The sequence below is a fragment of the Camelus ferus genome, chromosome 16 (assembly GCF_009834535.1).
Source record: "Camelus ferus isolate YT-003-E chromosome 16, BCGSAC_Cfer_1.0, whole genome shotgun sequence".
NCBI lineage: Eukaryota > Metazoa > Chordata > Mammalia > Artiodactyla > Camelidae > Camelus > Camelus ferus.
The window spans coordinates 6,007,880-6,029,291 of record NC_045711.1 but is presented as its reverse complement, the minus strand read 5'-3'; the positions used below and the strand labels follow the sequence as shown (position 1 = coordinate 6,029,291).

General features: G+C 46.3%; 2 protein-coding genes across 5 annotated transcripts in view; one reads left to right on the top strand and one right to left on the bottom strand.

The window, feature by feature from the left end:
- Positions 1-61: 61 nt before the first annotated feature.
- Positions 62-12,060, bottom strand: MKS1 (MKS transition zone complex subunit 1). 4 transcript variants are annotated; one of them, XM_032498422.1, is made up of 18 exons: positions 11,909-12,060; positions 11,402-11,511; positions 10,069-10,139; positions 9,452-9,607; positions 7,905-8,002; positions 7,590-7,718; positions 7,226-7,330; positions 6,684-6,792; positions 6,087-6,143; positions 4,969-5,011; positions 4,650-4,715; positions 3,087-3,157; positions 2,673-2,742; positions 2,467-2,574; positions 1,641-1,774; positions 1,038-1,120; positions 855-952; positions 62-759 (listed from the first exon to the last, which is right to left on the bottom strand). In XM_032498422.1, exons 1-18 carry the CDS (start codon positions 11,986-11,988, stop codon positions 668-670), a joined length of 1,680 nt encoding a protein of 559 aa, XP_032354313.1. In that variant the 5' UTR covers positions 11,989-12,060; the 3' UTR covers positions 62-667. The 4 variants fall into 4 exon arrangements, 3 of the variants coding, with proteins under 3 accessions (XP_032354313.1, XP_032354315.1, XP_032354314.1); XM_032498424.1 differs by lacking the exon at positions 1,038-1,120; XM_032498423.1 differs by lacking the exon at positions 7,590-7,718.
- Positions 12,061-14,469: 2,409 nt separating this feature from the next.
- Positions 14,470-21,412, top strand: part of LPO (lactoperoxidase) — a 36,593-nt gene continuing 29,650 nt past the window's right edge. Inside the window, exon 1 of the mRNA XM_032498420.1 lies at positions 14,470-16,291. The gene's annotated coding sequence lies outside the window, so the exon portion shown is untranslated. The remainder of the gene's footprint in view (positions 16,292-21,412) is intronic.

Sequence of the window (21,412 nt, the reverse complement as noted above, 5' to 3'; positions counted from 1 at the left end):
GCATTAAGGAGAATACCCCAGCCACGCCAGCGACCTGAACAGGAAATCAGGCGACAGAACATCAGTCAGTATAAAAAGTCTTTATGTAAAAAAAACACAATAAAAGATACCAGCCAGCTAGCAGAAAGGACTGGGCACTGCCTTCAGCCTTCATTTACTCCAGAAATAAGTTCTATCGCAAATGTAGCTAGCTCCCGGTAGTGGGGGAGGCTACCCTGGGAAGAGGAGCTGGACTCCGGGCCGGGACTGTAAGACCTCTCTCGCCTGCCTTCCTTCTCGAGCCTCCGTTCATAAAGCAGGTGTGGAGCGGAAGGCACCGCAGCTCTGCCACTGAGGCTGTGAGACAGGACGGAAGGAGGCTGAGTCGAGGACAGAATGAACTCTGGGCCCACCCCCAAACTGCCCTCAAACCAAAAAGCCTGCCTTGTGATGCCCACTTGCAGTGTCTGACATATGAAGAAGGGGACCACATGGGGGCCCCGGGGTCTACAGCTTTGAAGACGAGGCAGCTGGAGACGAGGCAGGGGGGCAGGCCCGGGATTCTCTCAGTGATGCCAGCTTTCAGCAGGGCATCACGATCTCTAATCAGAAAGATGAAGAGGCGGGAGGGCATGGCCTTGGCTACCACTCATCTTGTTGTTCTGTGGAAGGCCAGGGCTGCAGCGAGCTAGCGGACCATGGCTCCCGAGGGGCTCACTAGGTCCTGGGGAAGGCTTTCTCGGGCCTCCTGCATGCGGCGCCGGGCTCGACGGAAGGCCTCTGCGAGGGAAGCAGACACAGGAGTCAGCTGCCATGGTGGCGGGAAATGGGCCCATGTGGATGCTGGGTGGCTGGCTGGGGGAGGGGGAGCCTACCCAGCACATTGTGAATGGAACTCTGCTGGCTGAAACCCTCCAGACGGTCCAACACACTCCGCATCCTCTTCCGCAGGGAACTTGACTCCATGAAGGCCCTGCAGGGGAGCCCGCCACATGGCCACGGCTGCTCTCCAGCCCGTGGGATGAAGAGCCCCAAGGCAGAGGGCCAGGACCACTCACCTGGACTGCTGCAGACAGTGCAGGCGGAAGGTGACAATGCCTGTGGTCTCTGTGCGGAGTCCAAAGCGGCTCAGACGCTCCCCCTGCGGCATCCAGTTAGCGTCAGGTTTCTGTTGGCTTCTAGACCCCAGGCACCATGCTGGCCTCACTCCCATTCTTATTCCCATTCTTGGGGAGAACAGTTCTGTTGGGGAAACTTCATTCCAACACCCAGACTCCATCACCTCAAGGCTAACATTGGGCTCCCAACTGTAAATCAGGGCACATTCCAACCTCCTTTGAGTACCAGCAGTCTTGTAGGCTGCCTGCCAACCCTCTGATTCTGGAAGCCTCAAGGATGGGCTGGAAGGAGGGGCTGGTTATTCTGACAGGGACCAGGGGAAATCTCTAAGTGCACTGTTTTCCACAGCTCTCCTAGGATAGCGTGTGGATGTCTGTACCTGGTTTAAGATACGGTCAAGACTTCCAGCTGAAGCCACAGGAAGGAAGGGACTAAGCAATAATGAAGCAATGGGCAATAGGCCTTAACCCCGGTTCCACCTTTTCCAGAAGAAACAGGGACATAAGTTCCCAGCATGAAGTCTCCCCAGAGACAAAAGTCACCTTGAAGGTTCCTGGTATCCGCACGTAGGAAAGGTCCTCCAGCTCCAGAGAGCCGCCAATGAAAAACCTCCTCAGCTCAGCCACGGTGCCGAGCTCCAGGGGCCTCCACGTGGAGACTCTCAGGGTGTGTGCGCCTGTGCGGGAAGAGGAGAATGGCGCCATGGCGGGGATGGGCACGCGCCCCCTCGCTGACTCCCCAGCAACGACACGGGCCTCGCCACCAGTAAAACACCTGGCCTGGTGACGACCTGGCCTCTGGTGAAGGTCATCATGGTGGTTTAGGGTCCCCATTTGGAAATCAATCAGAATTCCAATTTCTGCTCTGCCAGCTATTACCTGTGCACCAGGTCAAGTTTCTCGACCTCTCTGAACCCCAGTCTCCTCATCTAGCAAAATGGAAATAATAGCAACACCGACACCTCACCGAGTGGTGGGGAGAATGAAACGAGAAGCACTTAGCACAATGCCTGGCGCACAACAGAAGGCAGGGCTGTTACTTCAAAAGGGCTTCTGATCTACTCAATACGCACCCGCCAGTAGCCCACTTCCCATGCAGTGCCCCCCTCAAGGCCAGGAGTCAAATCAAGAGTTGCTGGGAGCGGAGACCAGAGCTGCTCAACTTCTCAGTTAGCTGTCCCTTCACCCGGCTGTCTCTAATGGAGAAGGGGAATCTCCTCCAAAGGAGCAAGGAATCGTGCGAGTTAAGTGCTTCCAATTCCCAATCATCCCTACTTCTCACGGGAAGCGGCCAAATCTTCTGAAGTGCTAGTCTTGTTTCTGGGAGCGAGGGCACGTAGGCCACATGGAGGGCAGGGACAAAGGTCACCTGGGGTGGCGGGCAGCACCACAGCCCCGTAGCCTTCCACGCGATACCTCTGCCAGAAGTCGAGCGAGCGGACCTCACAGTAGAGCACGGGCCACTCCGGGAGGGCACCTGCACGAGTGGGAGCAGCAGCCAGGTCACAGGAGGCCTCCCCGGGAGATGGCCCGGCCTGCGGAGACCCACGGCCAGGGACCTGCCGGGCCACTCACCAGCAGATTCATCCTCGTGGAGGAAGGAGGCCTCAAATGTGAATGGGTAGGAGAAGTAAGCCACCTTATCCTAAAAGAGAGGAATATTATTTTATACTCGGTGTCATGGGGTGGACAGGCCCTCACTGGGAATTTGTTTTCCCTGTGGCCAGTGACAAGGTCACCCCCACAAGGGGAAAAGATAAACTATCACCCCAGGTAGGAAGTAAGAGGCTGAGAGGTGAAGGGACACCCAAATCCAAGCTGTGACCATTTTCAAAAAGGTAGAGAGGACCCTGGACGAGGCAGCCCTGCAGAGCCCACAGCGAAGGGCCAGACCCAATAGTGGAACCTTCCCCTGTTCAGCCTGATGCTCGTCAGATGCCATCCCAGGAGTCCTGCTCCTCCCAGGCGCCCCCCCTTCGTTGCTTATACCATTCCCAGGGACTTGGTGGCACAGGTCTGTGTGATTCCTGAGAGCTGCTGGAACACTGGGCTCGACCAATCTGAAAGCAAAAGACCACACGTAGTAAGTTTACCTGGGAGGAGAGCAAGGAGTTGAGAAAAAGACAAAGTTCTGTTATCCATTCATTCATGCAACAAATCCTCCATTTAGCACGTACTGCGTGTCTGCTATGTGCTGTGACCAGTCACTGGGGACATCTTGGTGACCAGACAGAAAAGCTTCCTATCTCTCATGATGCTAACCTTCTAGCTGGGGGTGGAGGAGAGGTGGTGCAGACAACAAACCAACCAATAAGAGACGATTAGGTGGTACTAAATGCTAAACTAAAAATGAAACAGGGTGAAGGGACTGAGTGACTTGGATGCTCATTTAGACCAGGTAGGGAGGGACACCACTCAGAGAGGACACTTAGACTGAAGCCTAAACTCAAGCAGAACCAGTCATGCAAAGATGTGACACAAAAGGTTTCAGACAAAAGAAACGGTCCTGAAAAGGCCACAGGTGGGAATGAACTTGGCACGTTCAAGAAGAGAAAGCAAGCATGACTAGAATGTTGTAAGGGAGAGAGAGGCAGGGGCCAGCGCCTTCAGGGAATGGAGTTTGGATTCTGCTTTAAGTGAGAAGGGAAGCTGTGGGGTTTTAAGTTCAAGAGAGACAACTGAAAAATGCTCAATGTGGCAATGATATATGCGGCAAATGAACTGTTCCTCTCCGGAGCAAGACAGGAAGCAAGAGGGTAAGTTAGAAACTAAATGCTTTGGTCTAAGCAAGAGATGCTTGGTGGTTTGGTCCAGGATGCTCGAGAAGATAGATGATTCAGGACATCTTCTGGAGACAGAACTGACAGGAACTGGTGGTAAAGTGACCGGATGCAGGGAGCCAGAGAAAGTGAGGAATCAAGGATGCTTCCTAGGCTTCTGGCATCAGCTACTACGTAGATGACAACGCCATTCTGCTAAGTGGGGGAAGACAATGAGGGTGGGTTTGAGGCAAGAGGAGGAATTATGAGTTCTCTTGGTCATGTTAAGCAGAAATGACAAAGAAGTAATTGTACAGGAGTCTAGAGTTCAGGGGAGAGGCTAAGGCTACAGAGAATCTGGGAGTCTGAGACATACAAGCAGTATTGAAGCCATGGGATGGATGAAGCCACCTAGAAAGACCTAGAAAGACTGGAGAGGGAGAGAGTAACAGAAGGCCAGGCCCGGCCTTGGATATGCTAATAATTTGAGGTCAACAGAAGATGAGGAAACAGCCAAGGAGGCCTCTGAGCCACCAATGAGAGAAGGGAGGAGCATGGAGCCAGAAGCCAAGAGGAGGGTTCCAGCGAGGAAAGTGGGCTGTGGCAAATGCTTCTGAGAGACAAGCAGGGTGAAAGCAGACGTCACCACAGGATTCATATCTTGGAAGTGATCTATGACCTTGAAAAGAACAGTGACAATTTTAGTGGAGGAGTCGGGAAGGGAGCCTGACTGAATGCCTCTGGAAAACTGTCAGAATGGGTACAAAAAGAGAGACTTAGGAACATTACTTACTAGTAGTTGGCAGTTCCACAAAGAAGTGCACGTAGAGATTGTCATACTCATAGCCTTGGGCTGAAACTAAGAAAACAGGAAACGGTTTCAGCTTATTTTCCTATCACCCTTAGCACCCGACCCAGTCCTGAAGGGCCCACACACTTGAAAAAATAAGTCCCTCGAGAGCCAGGAACTCTGTCTCCAGGAAGGACTCACGCCTGAGCCTCCCAAGTGCTGTGGACAACCCAAGGCGTCCACTGGGGCGGGGCGGCTCACTCCACAGCTCCATCCTGCCCTGGCCGAGCATCAAGGGATCTCCGTCTGGTAAGAAACTTACCTACCTCTCCATTTACAAAGAGCCGCAGGGCACCGGGGACGGTCTGAGGCAGAGAGAAGTGGGAACAGGTCAGGAGGTCTGAGGGCGCCGGCACCCCTCCTCCAGCCCGTGGGCAAACCCCTGGGAGACCTGAAGCTGGACGTCAGACCCACGTGTATGACTGTCATGCCTCCGCCCTACCAGCCACTTCTCCACAGATCTGTTCCCTCCATTTCTAAAACATGTAACACAGTGGGGAAAGGACCTAATTTGAATGGTGGGGAGGGCAACAAAGTATGAGTATTTTCGAGAAGAGCTGAGAGAAGCATCCACAGCTGCCTTTTGCCATATAGTGAGAACTAGAGAGCCCTGCTCCCCGTAAAGGGCTGCGGTCCAGGAACTAGGCAGTTTCCTTTTCTCATCACTTGTGTATCTATCTTATCCAACTTTTTAACACTGCACATCTGATGTTAATGCAATGTAAAAAATAATGAAAGTTCATCTGTTAGAGAGAGAGAGGGAGACCACTGGGTAATTTCATCCTTGTTTCCAGATCTAGAAATGGAACTCTTGCAGTAAGACACAGAGTAGGACCACAGAATAACTGACTCGCACTATTCTGTTTTGTTTTTTAAGAGCCAAACTATTTGACAAACAAAAATGACAGCCCATCTCTACGGGGCACTTAGGAAGAATAGCGACATGAAGAGTAAGGAAGACATTTTTCCTTCCTATATTTATAAAATTAATTATAAAGTAATAAATAAATACACTGCCACTGATAAGAACTCAAAAGTACCTAAGTTTAGAGAATAAAAAGTAAACATTCCTAATTTAACCCTCTCATCACACAACAGCCATCTGCCGTCTTCCAACCCGCCCACTCCCCAGAGAAAGTCACCCACAGTGTGTGTCCCCTTTGGGACCTTCTTCTACAGGTTAACAGTTCTAGATCAACATGCAATGTTTTTAAAACGTAACAAGGATTATACTCCACATGCTATTTTTTACTTCCTTTTTACACTGAGGAGTATGTCTTGGGGGCCTTGAGGAGAAGACAACACTCAGTGATGATCAGAACACTCCAGCTGAACACACCCGCCAGCGGGGCTGGGGCTACAGGACGCCGGGCTCCTCACCGTCTCAAAGTCGGTGCCCACGAGGCTGCTGAGGTACTCCTTGTGGCGGCCATACAGCTGAGGAGACAAACCAAACCAGAACTCGAGAGGCGACCCCAGCCAGACCGGGGTTCAGTTCCAAACGGGAGGGAGGCAAGCAGCAGGAGTGGGAACTGCCACCAAGAGCCGGAGGCCTGAGCATCCCAGCTGCTGCCAGCTTTGTCTCCATGAGGCCCGGAGGGTGTGGAGTCCGCGGGTCTGGGACCAGCCTGGCTCTCGCGCTTACGTGACCTTGGGCAGAACGCTTAGCTGCTTCTCAGTCTCCATTTCCTCATTTATAAAATGGTAACAATAAAAGTATTCACCGCAGAGGGCTGTGGTACAGTCTAAATGAACTAAAGCATGTGAAGGGCCTCGCGCGGAGCATGGTAAATGCTCAAGTAAATGGTCATTATTATGATGATCTTACAACAGGATCAAAAGCGGGTATGTGAGATGTCAGCAGTGCTTCCTAAGTCAGGAGGGGCCGTTAAGAGCGAGACCTCGCAGCTGCAGACCTCAGCCTTGGACGTGGCCTCACTCCCCGCTCTCTGGTACTTGGGACGAACCAGCTCTTACGTCCTTGAACACACGCTGCTCCCGCTCCTCCTCCTCAGGCTGTGCGAGGGACGACACGTTGTCAATCGTGTACTTCCACAGCTCCGGCTTCTCCCCCTCTGTCTCGATTCTGTAAAGTCGAAGCCACAAAAGGGCTAACTCTGATGACAGGAGATGGGGTCCTGCAGACCCAGCCCGGGGATGAGCCGAGTTACGGTTCTGTTACTCTAAGACAGAAGAGGTCAGCCCGGAGGAAAAGCCCTGGCCAAGCCCATCGTGCTCCGTCTGGGTCAGTCTCTGTGTGCAGCAGCGCAGAGAATTATTTTCACTGAACTACACTGCTGAAGTCATCACTTTCAAATCAGTGTAGCTGCACATTTTCTGAGAACAGGATGCCTAGCGTCCTAAGGGTCTATGGCCTGGAAGAGAATATGAACCCCCGGCCAGGAATTTAAGAGTTAGAACAGACGAAGGGCTTTCTGAGATTCTCCTCAACCAGGGGCAAGAAGGGAAGACAAGGAAAGGAGTGCTGGTGTCCACTGTCCCCTTCCTCTTCTTCTCACCTGTAGGGTCCTTTGAGGCCAGTGAAGTCAGGTTTTACTGCGATCACACCATTGCTATCCACCTTCAGAGTACAGAGGACGTGTTCATACTTCTTATAGCCAAGCCTAGAAACCAGGGAATCCACACCAGGGTTCAAAATCACTGGTCCCACCTCCAGGGAAAGAGGAAGAGGTATCTAGCCCACGTCAGAGAGGACAGAAGCTGTAGTGAGAATTATCGTGGTAAAATACCTTCTTCCAAAGAGAAAAAAGAAGAAAAAAATGCCTCCCTCCCATATACCTGAGATGACTGTAAAGGGGGGTGACGGGCAGGGAAAGGAGGAAGGATGAGGGTCTGAGCCGGGCCACGAGGGGCTGCACTCACTTTCCATAGGGCCCCAGGTCTGCCATGATGTACATTGTCTGAAGAGGGGTGTTGATGACATGGTTGTTCCTCACAAACTCTTCTGAGGGCTCCCAGGTGACGATTCGGGACTTAAGGATGCCACCCTCCCTGGGAGACACCACAGGAAGGGTCACTCCCCTGGCCCCCCAAGAAGAGCCTGAAGGAGGAACATAGGGGAGCACACCAGGGTGGGGGCCTCCGTAGAATGGGACACTTGAGTCGGTAGGCAGACCGAGAACACTGGCGTGGAAGGACCACAAAGGCCCCCCAGCCGCCATCCACGCTGGTACTCACATCCCTCGCCTGTCTTGCCGGCGCCGCCTGACGTTTGCCATTCGCTCGACCAAGAAGGATGGCATCTCGCTGGCTGCGGTGGTCATTTTCTGACAGTGCTGGGAAAACAGGGCAGCCCTGTGTAAGCCATCTGGTCAGGGCCACATGGGACCAAGCACCTGGAGGGAAGTCTTCCTTCTGAAACCTCACCCGAGGCCCGACCCTAAGAGGCACAGCCACCTCACAGTTACACATGCTAATGGAGGGGACAACCCAAAGGAGAGTCCAACCAAGCCTTGGTTTGCCCTAAGATTTCAGCAGCATCCTACCCTTCAGAAATGAATTTATTTGTGCTAATATTAAAATGAGCTTGCAGTCTCTAAGCACATACCACCAAAGAGTTGGGTGAGTCTGCCTGCTAGACGTTGACATTCACTAGGTAGCTGGAAGATGCCACATGTAATACAAGTGTTCTGTAGAGAATCCGCACATGGGTAATGAACACTTCACTGTAATTTTCTTTTCTTTACCAAAACAGACAACCCAAACTTTATATCTACCAACCCACAGCTTTCTTAATAAAAGCATCAACCTTTCAAAAATGTTCACTTAACACCTGCTCCTTGCAGAAATCTACAAGGTCACAGACAAAAATCAGAAAATACATGCTCTACTCTCCCTCAAGGAGTCTGAAATCTCACTGAAAAGAATACACCATGCAGTGACTGAAGAAAAGGTAAAACTGAAGTCCCCGAGGGCATGTCGTCACAGGCAAAATGAGGACATAAGCCATTCCCTGTGCTGTACTGAATTCCTCTTAAAACTCATATATATTCAGTTTTGGCTGAATCCATGTTGAATTTGATCTATATGGTTCTAGATTCCACCCACCTGTCTGATCTCACGATGCATGGAGGAAGTCAAGCCCAGTGGCCGTTTCTCCCAATTTGCAGTCTGCAAGTCTAGCATTAGAGATACTGCCACATTTCTATGGACACTTTAAATGATCTCCAGGACCCTTTTGGGCAAGTGGCTTGACAGGGAAGTCCACACTGCAAGCTCATCTCACCACGATGCCATGTACCTCTGGCAGTCAGCCATATTCAAAAGGCTGAGTTTGGCAGGAGACCTGCCACCATCTCCCTGCTAAATGGTCTCTTGTGACTCAGAGTCTCAAACTTGCTTTAAACAGAGGGGAAAAGTCCCTTTCTGAGATGAGTTTCTTGGCCCAACTGTGCTTTGTACAAACACAATCTTTGTCTATTTTGGTCTTGGGGGTATTGAGAAGCAGCTGCTGAATTGTGGTGAAAAATTAAAAATAAACCAAAATAAAAATAGAGACACTGCTGGCTCCCCAAGTCCCTCCAGCAGGTGGAGCAGGGAGCTGCAGCCACAGCACCTGCGGACTGTGCCCACCTACTCTGGCCTGGCTGCCAGCGGCACACGGTGGCTCCTAGACAGGGTCTCCATCTCCCCTGAACAGGCTTCTGTCTTAACACACAGTGGGGCCAGAAAGCTAGGGGAGGCAAAGGTTAAGGGAGCTATGGGACTTGGGAAAAGAACAATACCTTCTCCAAGTTGGTGAATCTGTCAGAGTCAGTGTAAGTAAAGATTCGTCGGTTCTTCCTGCCATCCGAATCCTCCAGCTTCAGAATCTCTTGATGGTACTGATGATCCAAAGGACTCTGGCAGGCTGCTTCATTTTGATACAGATCTACTTCAAACTGAGGTCACAAGGAAACAGAGATCTACTAAGAATAGGTCAAATTTTTTTCCTATAACTGGTCAAATCAGCTCTATAGAGATGATGCAATCCAACATGTTTTCACAACCAACTCTCATTTGTCTAAACTAATGGAGGACAGGGGATCCAAAGGAGATTAGAGCTAAAAGGAACCAGAGTGATAGTCTAATTCAACTCTACTGTTACAGAATTGACAGAGCAAAACAGTAATTCTTTCTGTGGCCCAGAGGTGGAAAGTGCCTTAGCCAGGATCACAAAACTGGGTAGTGGCAGGCATAATGTTACACTGACCCCATGAATACAGCAGTGGGAAGTATAAAACTGCTACAACCTTCTGGAAATTAGTTTGGCGATATGGATCAAGAATCTTTCCCAGCTACCAGCCAGGTGGGAGGTGGACCGGGTGGAGGTAGACTGAGCAGACACGTGGCACTGGCTCACCTGGCTAAAGAGCTTCTCTTGCCACCCAATCACAGCCTCCTCCTCTTCATCTTCATCTGGGCGGTGTCCACCTCCAAAGACAACAGAGAGTCAATTGTTTGAGCCAAACCAGCACCACTTCTTGCTCTGTAGTTGGTTATAGCCAAAGTCCCTGCTCTTACATTTGCCACAAAACCTGTTGGAACTCACTGGTTTATTAAGCACTCACCCTAGACTCACTCTAGAGATGCTGTGGATATGTGTGGAAGCCAAGATTAGGACCCAAGAAGTCTTAATCACTAATCTGGATAAATGGAAGTCATGCCTTCCAGGAATTATTTATTCTAACTCAGTGTGAGGCACTGAAATTTAGAAATAGGCTGAATGGCTCTTCCTCAATCCCAACTGTCAATATTTGCTAGAAAAAAACTGTGATGTTTTTATCTTTACTATTCCTGAAACCATATACCTAGAATCAAACACTGTAACCTTAAGAGACTAAGTATTAGTAAAGAAAAGGAAAGGTGAATAACTTTCATTTAAAATCTTGTCTGCAGTTAGTATTTATTCTTTTTGGATTGTACATTCATATCCTTTGCCCATTTTCTTTTTTTTTTTTTTTTTAATGGAGGTACTGGGAATCAAACCCAGGATCTCATACACGCTAAGCATGGGCTGTACCCTCCCTGCAAAGAACTGATTTTTTAAAAGAACCAAACCTAATACATATACTCCTGGCTGAGTATGCCGTCTTCAAAGATACATGCTTCACAACCCACCAGCTCACACTCTTGCTCAGAAATATTTCTGAACAGACAACAAAAGCAGAGAGAGACGTGACCTAACATGAACACAATGTCCTTTCTTGCTCACTTTTCTGGCTTCCCAGGTAAGGAAAACTGCAAGAGTAAAAATGATGTTAATATATACATTTCCCAAGCAGACCCCCATTTGTAAATTGTTTTGAAAAGGGTTTATAAGTGTAGTTCAAGCCTGGAGCATTCTTTCTTCGAAAAAAAAAATGCCACAAATGGTATTTAGGTTGACAGGCAAATTTATAATATATCTAAAGTATGGTATTTGCTATTTCACTACATTTGACCACAATTCAGATCAGTATCTTGATGGCAGGAATTACACTTATTCAATTTTTATGCAACATAATGTAGTTTAAGCTGCCTGGGATCAAATCCTGGCTTCAACACTTACCAGCCAAGTGACCTTGGACAAGAAACCCAACCTCTTTATGCCTTTCCTCAGACTACAGACCTGGGTCTACTTTGTCTTAAGAGGTAACCTCACCCTAGGCCCTTCCCCAGATCCCCAAGGGGCCACATCACCACCATACACCCACTGGCGGTTGGGTGAGGCCTAAAAGTGGCCAAGTCTATGAGGTCCTTTCCGGGCTGGGCAGCAGGCTGGTAATGGAGGTAGTTGCTTGATGTGATTCTTTGCAGGTGGACTCTGCCAGGGAAAGAGAAGCCCAAAATACCCGTTACAAGACACACAACCAGGAGATAAACACAGAGCAAAAACGGGGGAAACAAAACACAGTAGAGGGGAGGGCTAAGGCAACAGAAAGGGAGGTGAGTGGGGCACGGGGTCCTAAAGAGAAGAGTAAGGATGAGAAAGTACACTGGGGACACAGGGCTCCGAGGAATGTGGGAAAGGAAAGGTCCTTAAAGGGTGGGTCTGGAAGCTGTGAGTGAAGAGGGTTCCGGGTAGTGAGAGAGACCCGGGCAGACCGGGCAGAGGTCAGGATTGCAAACGGAAGTAGGGGTCCTGAACAACCGAGAACTGTAGTTCAGGCTCCAATTATCTGAGAGCATAAAAGCACGGAGCTCTGAGGCAATGCGACTACCGGAGGCGGAGGTTGCGCACGGGGTCCCGGGAGCGATACACGGCCTCTCCGGTGTCAGTGCTCCAGGCGGCCTCCGCCATGACAGCTGTGCCGCGCCGCGCCGCGCCGCGCCACGACTGGGCCGGAAAGCGCGTCGCCCCAGTCCCCCTAGCAACGGGGGCGCTGGATTCGGGAGGCGGCGGAGGCGCTGCGCGCGCAACTCGCAGTTCCCCACGCGGCGCCGCAGCCGCCTGCCCAGCGCGGGCGCAACCCGGGCGGAGTCCAGTTATGCGCTCAAGCCGGGGTCCTTTTTGGGTCACCGCTTATAAGGTGTGCGAACGAAGCTTGCTTATACCCAAGGCCAGACTTGATGCACTTTACAAACGAGGAAACTAAAGCAGAACCATCGGCCCCTTTTACAGAGATTCAGACAGAAATGGTGATGGAGACCAAATCCAAGTGTCCTGAGTTCTCAGCTACCACTTTTTCCGCCACACGACTCGGCCTTCCACTGAATGCTGGGAAACTTTGGCCTGAAAATCAGTGGACGTGACTCACAGAACGTACCCATTCTTCCCCCCCTCATCAGGGGAGGTGATGACAATTACTCAGACATGAAGATACATTCTTGGAAGAAAACGAAAATGTCAGGAGATTTAATAATCCTTGTGTTGGTATTCACTGAATCAGAGAAAGAAAAAACAAGGAAGCTAACAGTAAGGAAGGAAAATGTGTTATTATTGCACTGGTTTTTCCCCTGCGTGTGTTATTTCCGGATTTTTAAGCCACCTTAGATGGCCACCTAAGCCACCTCAGGAATAGCCAACAAAATGCCATTCTGAAGACGTGCTTCATTGGTCTGTCAAAGGCAGGACACACTGTAACCTCGAGTCTGGCTCTCTCGCACCTTGGGGATGTCAACAGCTATCAGCCTTTGACATTTACTGCTCCTCCAAAAGAGTAGCCAATTGTCCCCTGAACTCAAGAATATAATGTCAGTTTGATTATATGGCGTTGGGAGCCCTAAGCAACAATGCTACTGTTGTTTAACACCAAGGACTCACCATAACAATAACCCTATTTATTTAAGATCTTCTACAGCCTGGGCACTCCGTTTCCATTGTCCCCAGTCCTCCTAGAAACCCTTTAAGTAAGTATTGTGTTCTTTTGTTTTGGTTTGGTTTGGGTTTGTTCTTTTTTTTTAAGATTTTATCTTTTTTTATAGTCAGTTTACAATGTATCAATTTCTGATGTACAGCATAATATTTCAGTCATACATATACATACATGTATTCATTTTCATTATAGGTTACTGCAAGATACTGAATATAGTTTCCTATGCTATACAGAAGAAACTTGTTTATCTACTTTATATATAGTAGTTAGTATTTGTAAATGTCAAACTCCCAATTTATCTCTTCTCACCCCCTTTCCCCCTTGCTAACCATAAGTTTATTTATTATGTCTGTGAGTCTGTTTCTGTTTTGTAGATAAGTTCATTTGTGTCTTCTTTTTTTCTTTTCTTTCTAGATTCCACACAGAGTGATATCATATGGTATTTTTCTTTCTCTTTCTGGCTTACTTCACTTAGAATGACAATCTCCAGGTCCGTCCATGTTGCGGCAAGTGACATTATTTTATTCTTTTTTATGGCTGAGTGGAATTCCATTGTATAAATATACCATGACTTCTTTATCCAGTCATCTGTTAATGGACATTTAGTTTATTTCCATATCTTGGCTATTGTATTCAGTGCTACTATGAACATTGGGGTGATGGATCTTTTCAAATTAGACTTCTCTCTGGATATATGCCCAGGAGTGGGATTGCTGGGTCATATGGTAAGTCTATTTTTAGTTTTTGGAGGAACCTCCATACTGTTTTCCATAATAGTTGCACCAAACTACATTCCTACCAACAGTGTAAAGGGTCCCCTTTTCTCCACACCGTCTCCAGCATTTGTTGTTCATGGACTTTTGAATGATGGCCATTCTGACTGGTGTGAGGTGATATCTCATTGTAGTTTTGATTTGCATTTCTTTGATAATTAGTGATATTGAGCATTTTTTCATGTGTCTGTTGTCCTGTTTGTATGTCTTCACTCGAGAATTGCTTGTTTAGGTCTTCTGCCCATTTTTGAACTGGGTTGTTTGTTTTTTTGTTATTGAGTTGTATGAGTTGTTTGTATATTCTGGAAATTAAGCCCTTGTCAGTCGTATCATTTGCACATATTTTCTCCCATTCTGTAGGTTGTCTTTTTGTTTTGCTTATGGTTTCCTTTGCTGTGCAAAAGCTTATGTTTAATTAAGTCCATTTGTTTATTTTTCCTTGTATTTCTATTGCCTGGGTAGACTGCCCTAGAAGAACATTGCTGAGATTTATGTCAGAAAATATTTTGCCTGTGTTTTCTTCTAGGAAGTTTATAGTGTCTTGTCTTATGTTTAAGTCTTTAAGCCATTTTGAGTTTATTTTTGTATATGGTATGAGGGATCCACCAGGTTTTTTTGTGGAATTGACAAGCTGATTCTAAAGTTTACATGGAAATGGAAAAGACTTAGATAGCCAAAAAAAAAAAAAAAAAAGTGACAAAGAAAAACAAAGTTGAGGACTTATAATATTTAATTTCTAGACAATACAAAAATATAATAATCACTAAAGTGTTCTATTGGCATAAAAATAGACATATAGATCAATGAGACAGAGAGTCCAAAATATATACAATCGATCTTTGACAGAATTCTAAAAATAATTCAATGGAGAAAGGATAATATTCTCAACAAATAAGGTAGAACTGTATATCCATTTGTAAAATACAAAAACAAAAAAAAATTTAATTCTTTACCTTACACAATTTAGTAAGTTAAAGCAAAATGGATCATAGAGCTAAAAGTAAGAAATACAGCTACAAAACTACCAGACAAAAACACAGGAGAAAATCTTTGCTCTGAGTTAGGTAAATATTTTTTTAGATAGGACTCAAAATGTACAAAATATCAAAGAAAAAATTAATAAATTACTCTTCATCAAAATGAAAAACTTTTATTCTTAGAGAACACTTGTTAAGAAAAAGACAAGAAACAGACTGGAAAAAAACTTTACAAAACATATATCTGATAAAGGACTTATATCCAGGAAAAAAAAAAGTACCTTTACAACTTGGTAATCATCAAAACAATCTTACCTTTAAATGGTCAAAAGATTTGAACAGGCACTTCACCAAAGATACATGATTGACAATAAGTCCGTGAAAAGATGTTCAACATCATTAGTTATCAATGAAATGCATATTAAAACCATAGTAAGATACCACTACACACCTATTATACCTATTAGAATGCTAAAATTTAATAGGTAGACAATACCAAATGCTGGTGAAGATGTGAAGCAACTCGGACTCATGAAATTGCTGGTCAGAATACAAAATAGTACAGCTGCTTTGGAAAAATGGACATTTCTTATAAAGTGAAACATTTACCTACCATAAGATCCAGCACTCCCACTCTTAATTATTTACTCAAGAGCAGTAACAACACATGTCCATACAAAGACCCAGACGTAAATATGCATAGCAATTTCTTCATACTAGTAAAGACGGGAAGGAGTGCAAATGTCTGCCAACATGTAAATAGTTAAACAAATTGTATGATATCTACAATTGTATAATATCTATACAATGGGATACTACTCCACAATAAAAACGAGGTAAATACTGATACCGAAAACCACTTGGATGAATCTCAAAAATCATTATGCTAAGCGGAAGAAAGCAGCTGGACACAGAAGACTACATACCATGTGGTTTCTTTTATATGATGTTCTAGAAAAAAAGGAAAACTATAAAGATGGAACACAGATCAGTGGTTGCCTGGGGTTGGATCTGGGAATAGGGTTTGACTATAAAGGGGCAGAATAAGAGAATTTACGGGGTAAGGGAGCTATTCTGTATGGAACTATGGTGGTGATACACAACTCGTTGCATTTATTAAAAATCTACAGAACTGTGGATCACAATGAGTGGATGTCACTGTATGTAAAATTTAAACTATTAACCAAGTTATGAGAAGGACTCAAATTGGAATGCAGGCTATGACAACGGAATCCAACTGTAACTGTGTTACAAAATACTTACATAACCACACTGAAGGGAGTGAGAAAGAAAGGAGCCAACCAAAATAACTCTGGAAAGCAGTGTTTTAATGGAAACTGAAGGCTAAAGACAAAAAACTGTCCACAAACGCCCTACTCAAGTTGGCAAATTTCTTTCTCAAAGGGGTATGAGTTAGCAATTCTGAAACTACTTTCTGTGTATACTAGGGTTGAACAAATAATAAACTACTAGACATAACAAGAGCCATGTTTCTGACTGTCTGAGAAAGAAATTACAAGCAAGGAAAGGAGGTAAAGGTAAGAATGAACCCTGTGGTGCCCAATCAGAGTTAGCAATAAAACCCCTGGGTATTTTTAAAAATATGTATAAAGACAGAGTCAGACATGAAATATGTATGTAAGTATGTATGAGTACTACCCATCCACACGGTACCTAGCTCTGCCCACTGAGAGAGTCCAGAAGCAGTTACTCTCCAGCAGAAATGAGCATTCCCATTACCCAGACTTGGTTTCTAAATATCATTCTCCATCACAAGGAATCAGGGCTCCTTGGAGAAATGATTGATTTCCTGGAAGAAACAAAATGGAACCTCATGGGAACTCATACTGCTGGGCTAGATAGCTTCCATCAGCCAAGGGCAGTCCCAGATGAGCTGTTATGCTCAGCATCTGGTCAAGGAAACCTGGGCAGGGCACTAACAATATCTGCTACAAGTATGCTTTGGAGAGGTTAATCCCAGGAAAACTCTGGTATGGGAGTGTTACTTACGGGCCAGCTTATTCAGGGCACCAAGAGAGTGCGCGTCCTCACCTTTCCCCAGCCCCTTCCAGGCAGTGTGTCAACAGGCAGAACAGGTGGGACCACATGGGTATTACCACATGGACATTACCCAAATCAGTAGGAGAATAAAATAGGTCAGCAGGACCCAGAAACTCAGCCTCTGAAACAGTTCATTTATAGGTCCTAGCCAGATCTCAAATGCCTTTTCTTAAGAAACATGCTCAGCTTTTGATAATTAATTGCTTTATCGTGGGCAGCCCCATTTTCTCTACACTGCGTCCCAACAAGTTAGCCCAGGTCTTCAGTGGCATGTCAAGACTTGGAGCAACAGGAGTGTTCCAAATGGCAGAACTCTGAGAACGTTGGTTCCTATGCCTCTCCCCCTTTAAGAAGAGGTTTCAATTTCTGGAAACACAGGGACTTAAAAATTTACCTTCCATGCTTCTCCTCTTGGTATTCTCCTGGAAATATAAAGAAATTAATCTCTTCAATGCATTCTAATAAATGGCAGAACTTTCTGCCAACTCTAAGATTCTTTCAAGTTTAATCTCATTAAAATCCATTGACTTTTCCCAAATTAGCAATGATCTTTTAAAATTCTGTATTCAAAGACAAACTTATGGTTATCAGAGGGGGAAAGGAGGTGGGGAGGGATAAATTGGGAATTTGGGATTTGTAGATACTACCATTTTTAATATTTCAGATGATCAAAAATATGAAACAGATTGATTGCACAACAATGTGAATATACTTAATACTGAACTTAAAATTGTTAAGATGGTAAATTTTATGTTTTGTGTATTTTACCACAATTTTTTAAAAAAGGAAAATAACAAAAATGACAACAAAAATATGAAAACATAGGATAATGACCACCCGTTATTGTATCCCACATCCACCTTGAACATTTCCCTATTAGCTAAGCCAATCTGAGTTGAGTTTTTGGTGACTTGGACCCAGCAAATGCATGCTAAGTATTGCAGAATTTGGTGCCAGTAAGTAGAAATGCTGTAATTAACAGATCTGAAACTTGATGGAATGGGCCGACCTGGAGAGATAGGGCTTGATCCTGGCTTAGAAAGTTAGTGATCCTCTTTAGGTGATTGTGAAATAATTGGCTTGTCTGCCTCTTGAAGTTTAATATGCAAAAAATCGCCTGGGGATCTTGTTCAAATGAGGATTCCGATCAGTAGGTCTAGGGCGGGAACTGAGTCTGTTCTTCTGACAGGCTCCCAGGTGATGCCAACCCTGCTGATCCATGGACCACACTCTGTATAGCAAGGAGTTAAACTGATGTGTCCTGAAAGAGGGTTCATGTACCACGCATGCTGTTGCATTAGGAGGATGGTGGGGAAATTTCCGGGTGTAGGATTGTCAGCAACTTCTTATAGCCCATCAGCCCATGGTGATACAGCTTAATTGTATTAAGAAGAGGAACTTCTACATTAGATTTCTTGGAGAATTTTAAAAGACAAAAATAGCAAAGGAAATCCAGGGTTATGTGAACATTGAAAATATCCCACAAAGGGGAATGATCAGAGCTACACTTGTTGGAGCCATGATCTCTTGCTCCAGATGCAGCGATGAGCCAAAAATTCACAGATCCCTAATCTGACACTGTAGACTTCTATTTTATTTTTGTAGATTTTATAAGTTCCAGGAAGGCTGAACCAAAGACAGGTTACACTCTCACACTTTGCAATCATACAATTAAAAATGTTATTTAAAAAAATTATTGTCAACTCTAAGCTCCACAGAGGCAGAAATCAGATCTATCCTGAGTCCCAAGACATCCCAGAACATCAGTGCCTGGCACGTACATGACAGACACTTGCGCAATAAGTGAACAATTATCTTTTTCTGTATTTTTCTGCCCCACTGATCAGTGAGCCTACTAAGAGGAAGAACCAGGCTCGATTTATCTTTGTATCTTCGGGGCACCCAAACAATTGCTCAATGCAGAATTATTTGAATTGTCCTGGACTGAATTAAATTATCAGGAGTAGCAGTGCCCCAGGCACTGGGCTGGGATTCAGGGGGGAAATTCTAGGCTTTGGCCAGGGGAAGCTAAGAGTGAGGTCATTGACTCAGGGGGCCCAGGTGCTTGGATTAAGGTGAGCCTCCTAGAATTTGCAACCAGAACAGAAAAGAGAAAACGTGAGCAACTGTCAGCACTGCAGACTGGCTTTAGGATGTGAGGCCAGGAAACCCTGCTAGGCTATGTTCCAGGAGACAGGCATCACCCCTGGGCAGTAGCCAGGCCCACGGGGACTTCTGAGAAGTGGCAGCATCTAGCCTGAGTGGCTGAGTTCAAGAGAAGAAATCCTGTGTGGGCAGCTGCTGTCCTCAGTCTGGAGACAGTGTTTTGCACATCCACACGACCCCCAGATGGAAAACGAGAGCTGCCTAGCTTTGCTGGGGAGATAGGGTAGAGCCTACGGTCCCTATGACCTCTCTCTTTCTCCTCATCAGAAACAGCCCATGGTGGGAGGGGTCCGCATCGTCACCAGGACCAACCGGAAGTCCAGCAGCAGAAGCCAAAAAAGAAAAGGAAAGAAATGAAACTTTCCATTCCTCCCCACTACCCCCTAGCCTGTGAAATGCAACCCAGCAGAGAGGACATGGGTCTTAGGTTTAGCTTCTGGCCTCCTCAGTAACTGGGGATTCAGATGAGGCAGCGAACAGACAGCATGCCTCAAGAACAAGTTTATGCTGAAGTAGCCGCTCACTATTATTATTATTTAAATTGTCCTGGACTGAATTAAATTATCAGGATTAGCAGTGCCCCAGGCACTGGGCTGGGATTCAGGGGGAAATTCAGGACTAAGAACTCATCTCCATACTCATTGCTTACCCATGAATCATGCTTTCCGTGTCTGCATCCATGGTGGCAGTTGGCTGTCACAGCGCCTCGTAATACAGGCTGGCACTATTGTTCCCAATGGCTAGAGGAGGAAGGCGAGGTTCAGAGATGGAGTGACTGCCTGGGGTCACACATCTACTGAGCAGAGTTATCGGGACCCAGGGAGATAGATCTTCTGACCTCGCTCCAGGCTCACTCTCCACAACACATGCTACCTAAGCTGGCTGGACACCTCCCCGGGATAGCCGGAGTAGCTCAGAGAACCCAGAGCACAGGCTAAGCATGGTTCATGGTCCCTGGGGGTGTCCATTTTAGCTTGATGTTAAGTAAATTTAAATTTTTACATCGTAAAACAGACACAGATGAGTTCACAGAAGTGTGACTTTCTTAAGTTAAAATGTGAGATGTCGAATCTGAGCTGATAATATAACAATATCAGTTCACTAATTGTGACGAATGTACCACGGTGATGTAGAAGGTTAACAATAGTGGAAACTGAGACTGGGTATATGGGAACTCTCTGTACTATTTTTGCAATAATACTGTAAATCTAAAACTGTTCTTAAATAAAAATTTTATTTTAAAAGTTATGAGCTATCAAAGAAGCTGCAGAGTCTGTTTCCTCCTGGAGCACCTGGTCATACTCCTCTTTTGTTAAAGGCCTATCAGAAGCCATAGTTAAAAAGCATTACCCATGCCCTATTGTTTGCAGAGTAGAGGGATGTTCTATAGAGTCTTGAAAGCCCTGTATTTCCAAAGAGAAGAACAAGAAAGCAGGACAGTAAAGCCTCTTTCACTCCCCTCCCCTGGCCTCTGCCCCCTTCTTAGCGCTGTGAGAAGAGTGAGAGGCAAATAACCGCTTTGCCCTCCCCGGGTTCCCAGGAGAGCAGAAGGGATTCTGTTACAGCACCTCATCCCATCCAGCCTCCATCATGGTCTCCCAGAGCTGCACCCCCACCCCAGATCATCTGGGTGGAGCCCCGGGAAGAAGCAGTGAGATCTGCCATTTAGGGTAAGTCCCAGAGGGTGCTCCCTGGCACCCAGTGGGCACCGCCTACTTGTGCTGGGCTAGTCAGCAGTGGAGCGGGGTGTCTTCTCAGCGATGTCCATGCAGAACTCCAGCCTGCTTCTGGCAAACAGACCTAAGGATGGAACCTTACAAGACTAGGGTGCGTGGGTTCTGTTGCTTCCGAAAGCTTCTTCCGCCATCTGGGAAATAGGCGTTGAAGTTCCCCTTTCAGGCTGGAAAACAGGCTTGAGCTGCTGTTTTCACCCAACTGTGAAAGGACCAAGATCCAGATGCTCCTCACCATGTCCTGGCCTCTCTGTTTTTGTACAGCTCAGGATGGGCAGTGGGGCTGTACGTTGGGGAGATGAAAGAGAGAAGAGAAAAATTCAGAAACTATACCCTCTAGCTATACTTTGAAGAGCCACAGTATTTTAGTCAAGTCAGAAATGGTTTCCAGAAACAAGTTTTAGAGCTGACGGTCAAGAACTTAGGCTTGAATGATGAAGTTAAGCCACGGTCACGTTTGCACCAATGTCATCATCTTTATCATCAAAACAAATATTACTGATTGCCCAGTATAATTTAGAGCTCTTGAGGAGTTTAAGAGCTAATCTGGGCAACAGGAAGGAGGCATAAAGAGATAATAAATAGGAAAAGCAAAGGAGAGAGAAAGAGAAGCAATATACGATGCTCCCTGGGGCTCGGCAGATAGGGAAGGCTTCATGAAGAAGATAGGGCTTGAGCTAGATATTGGGCTCGGACAAG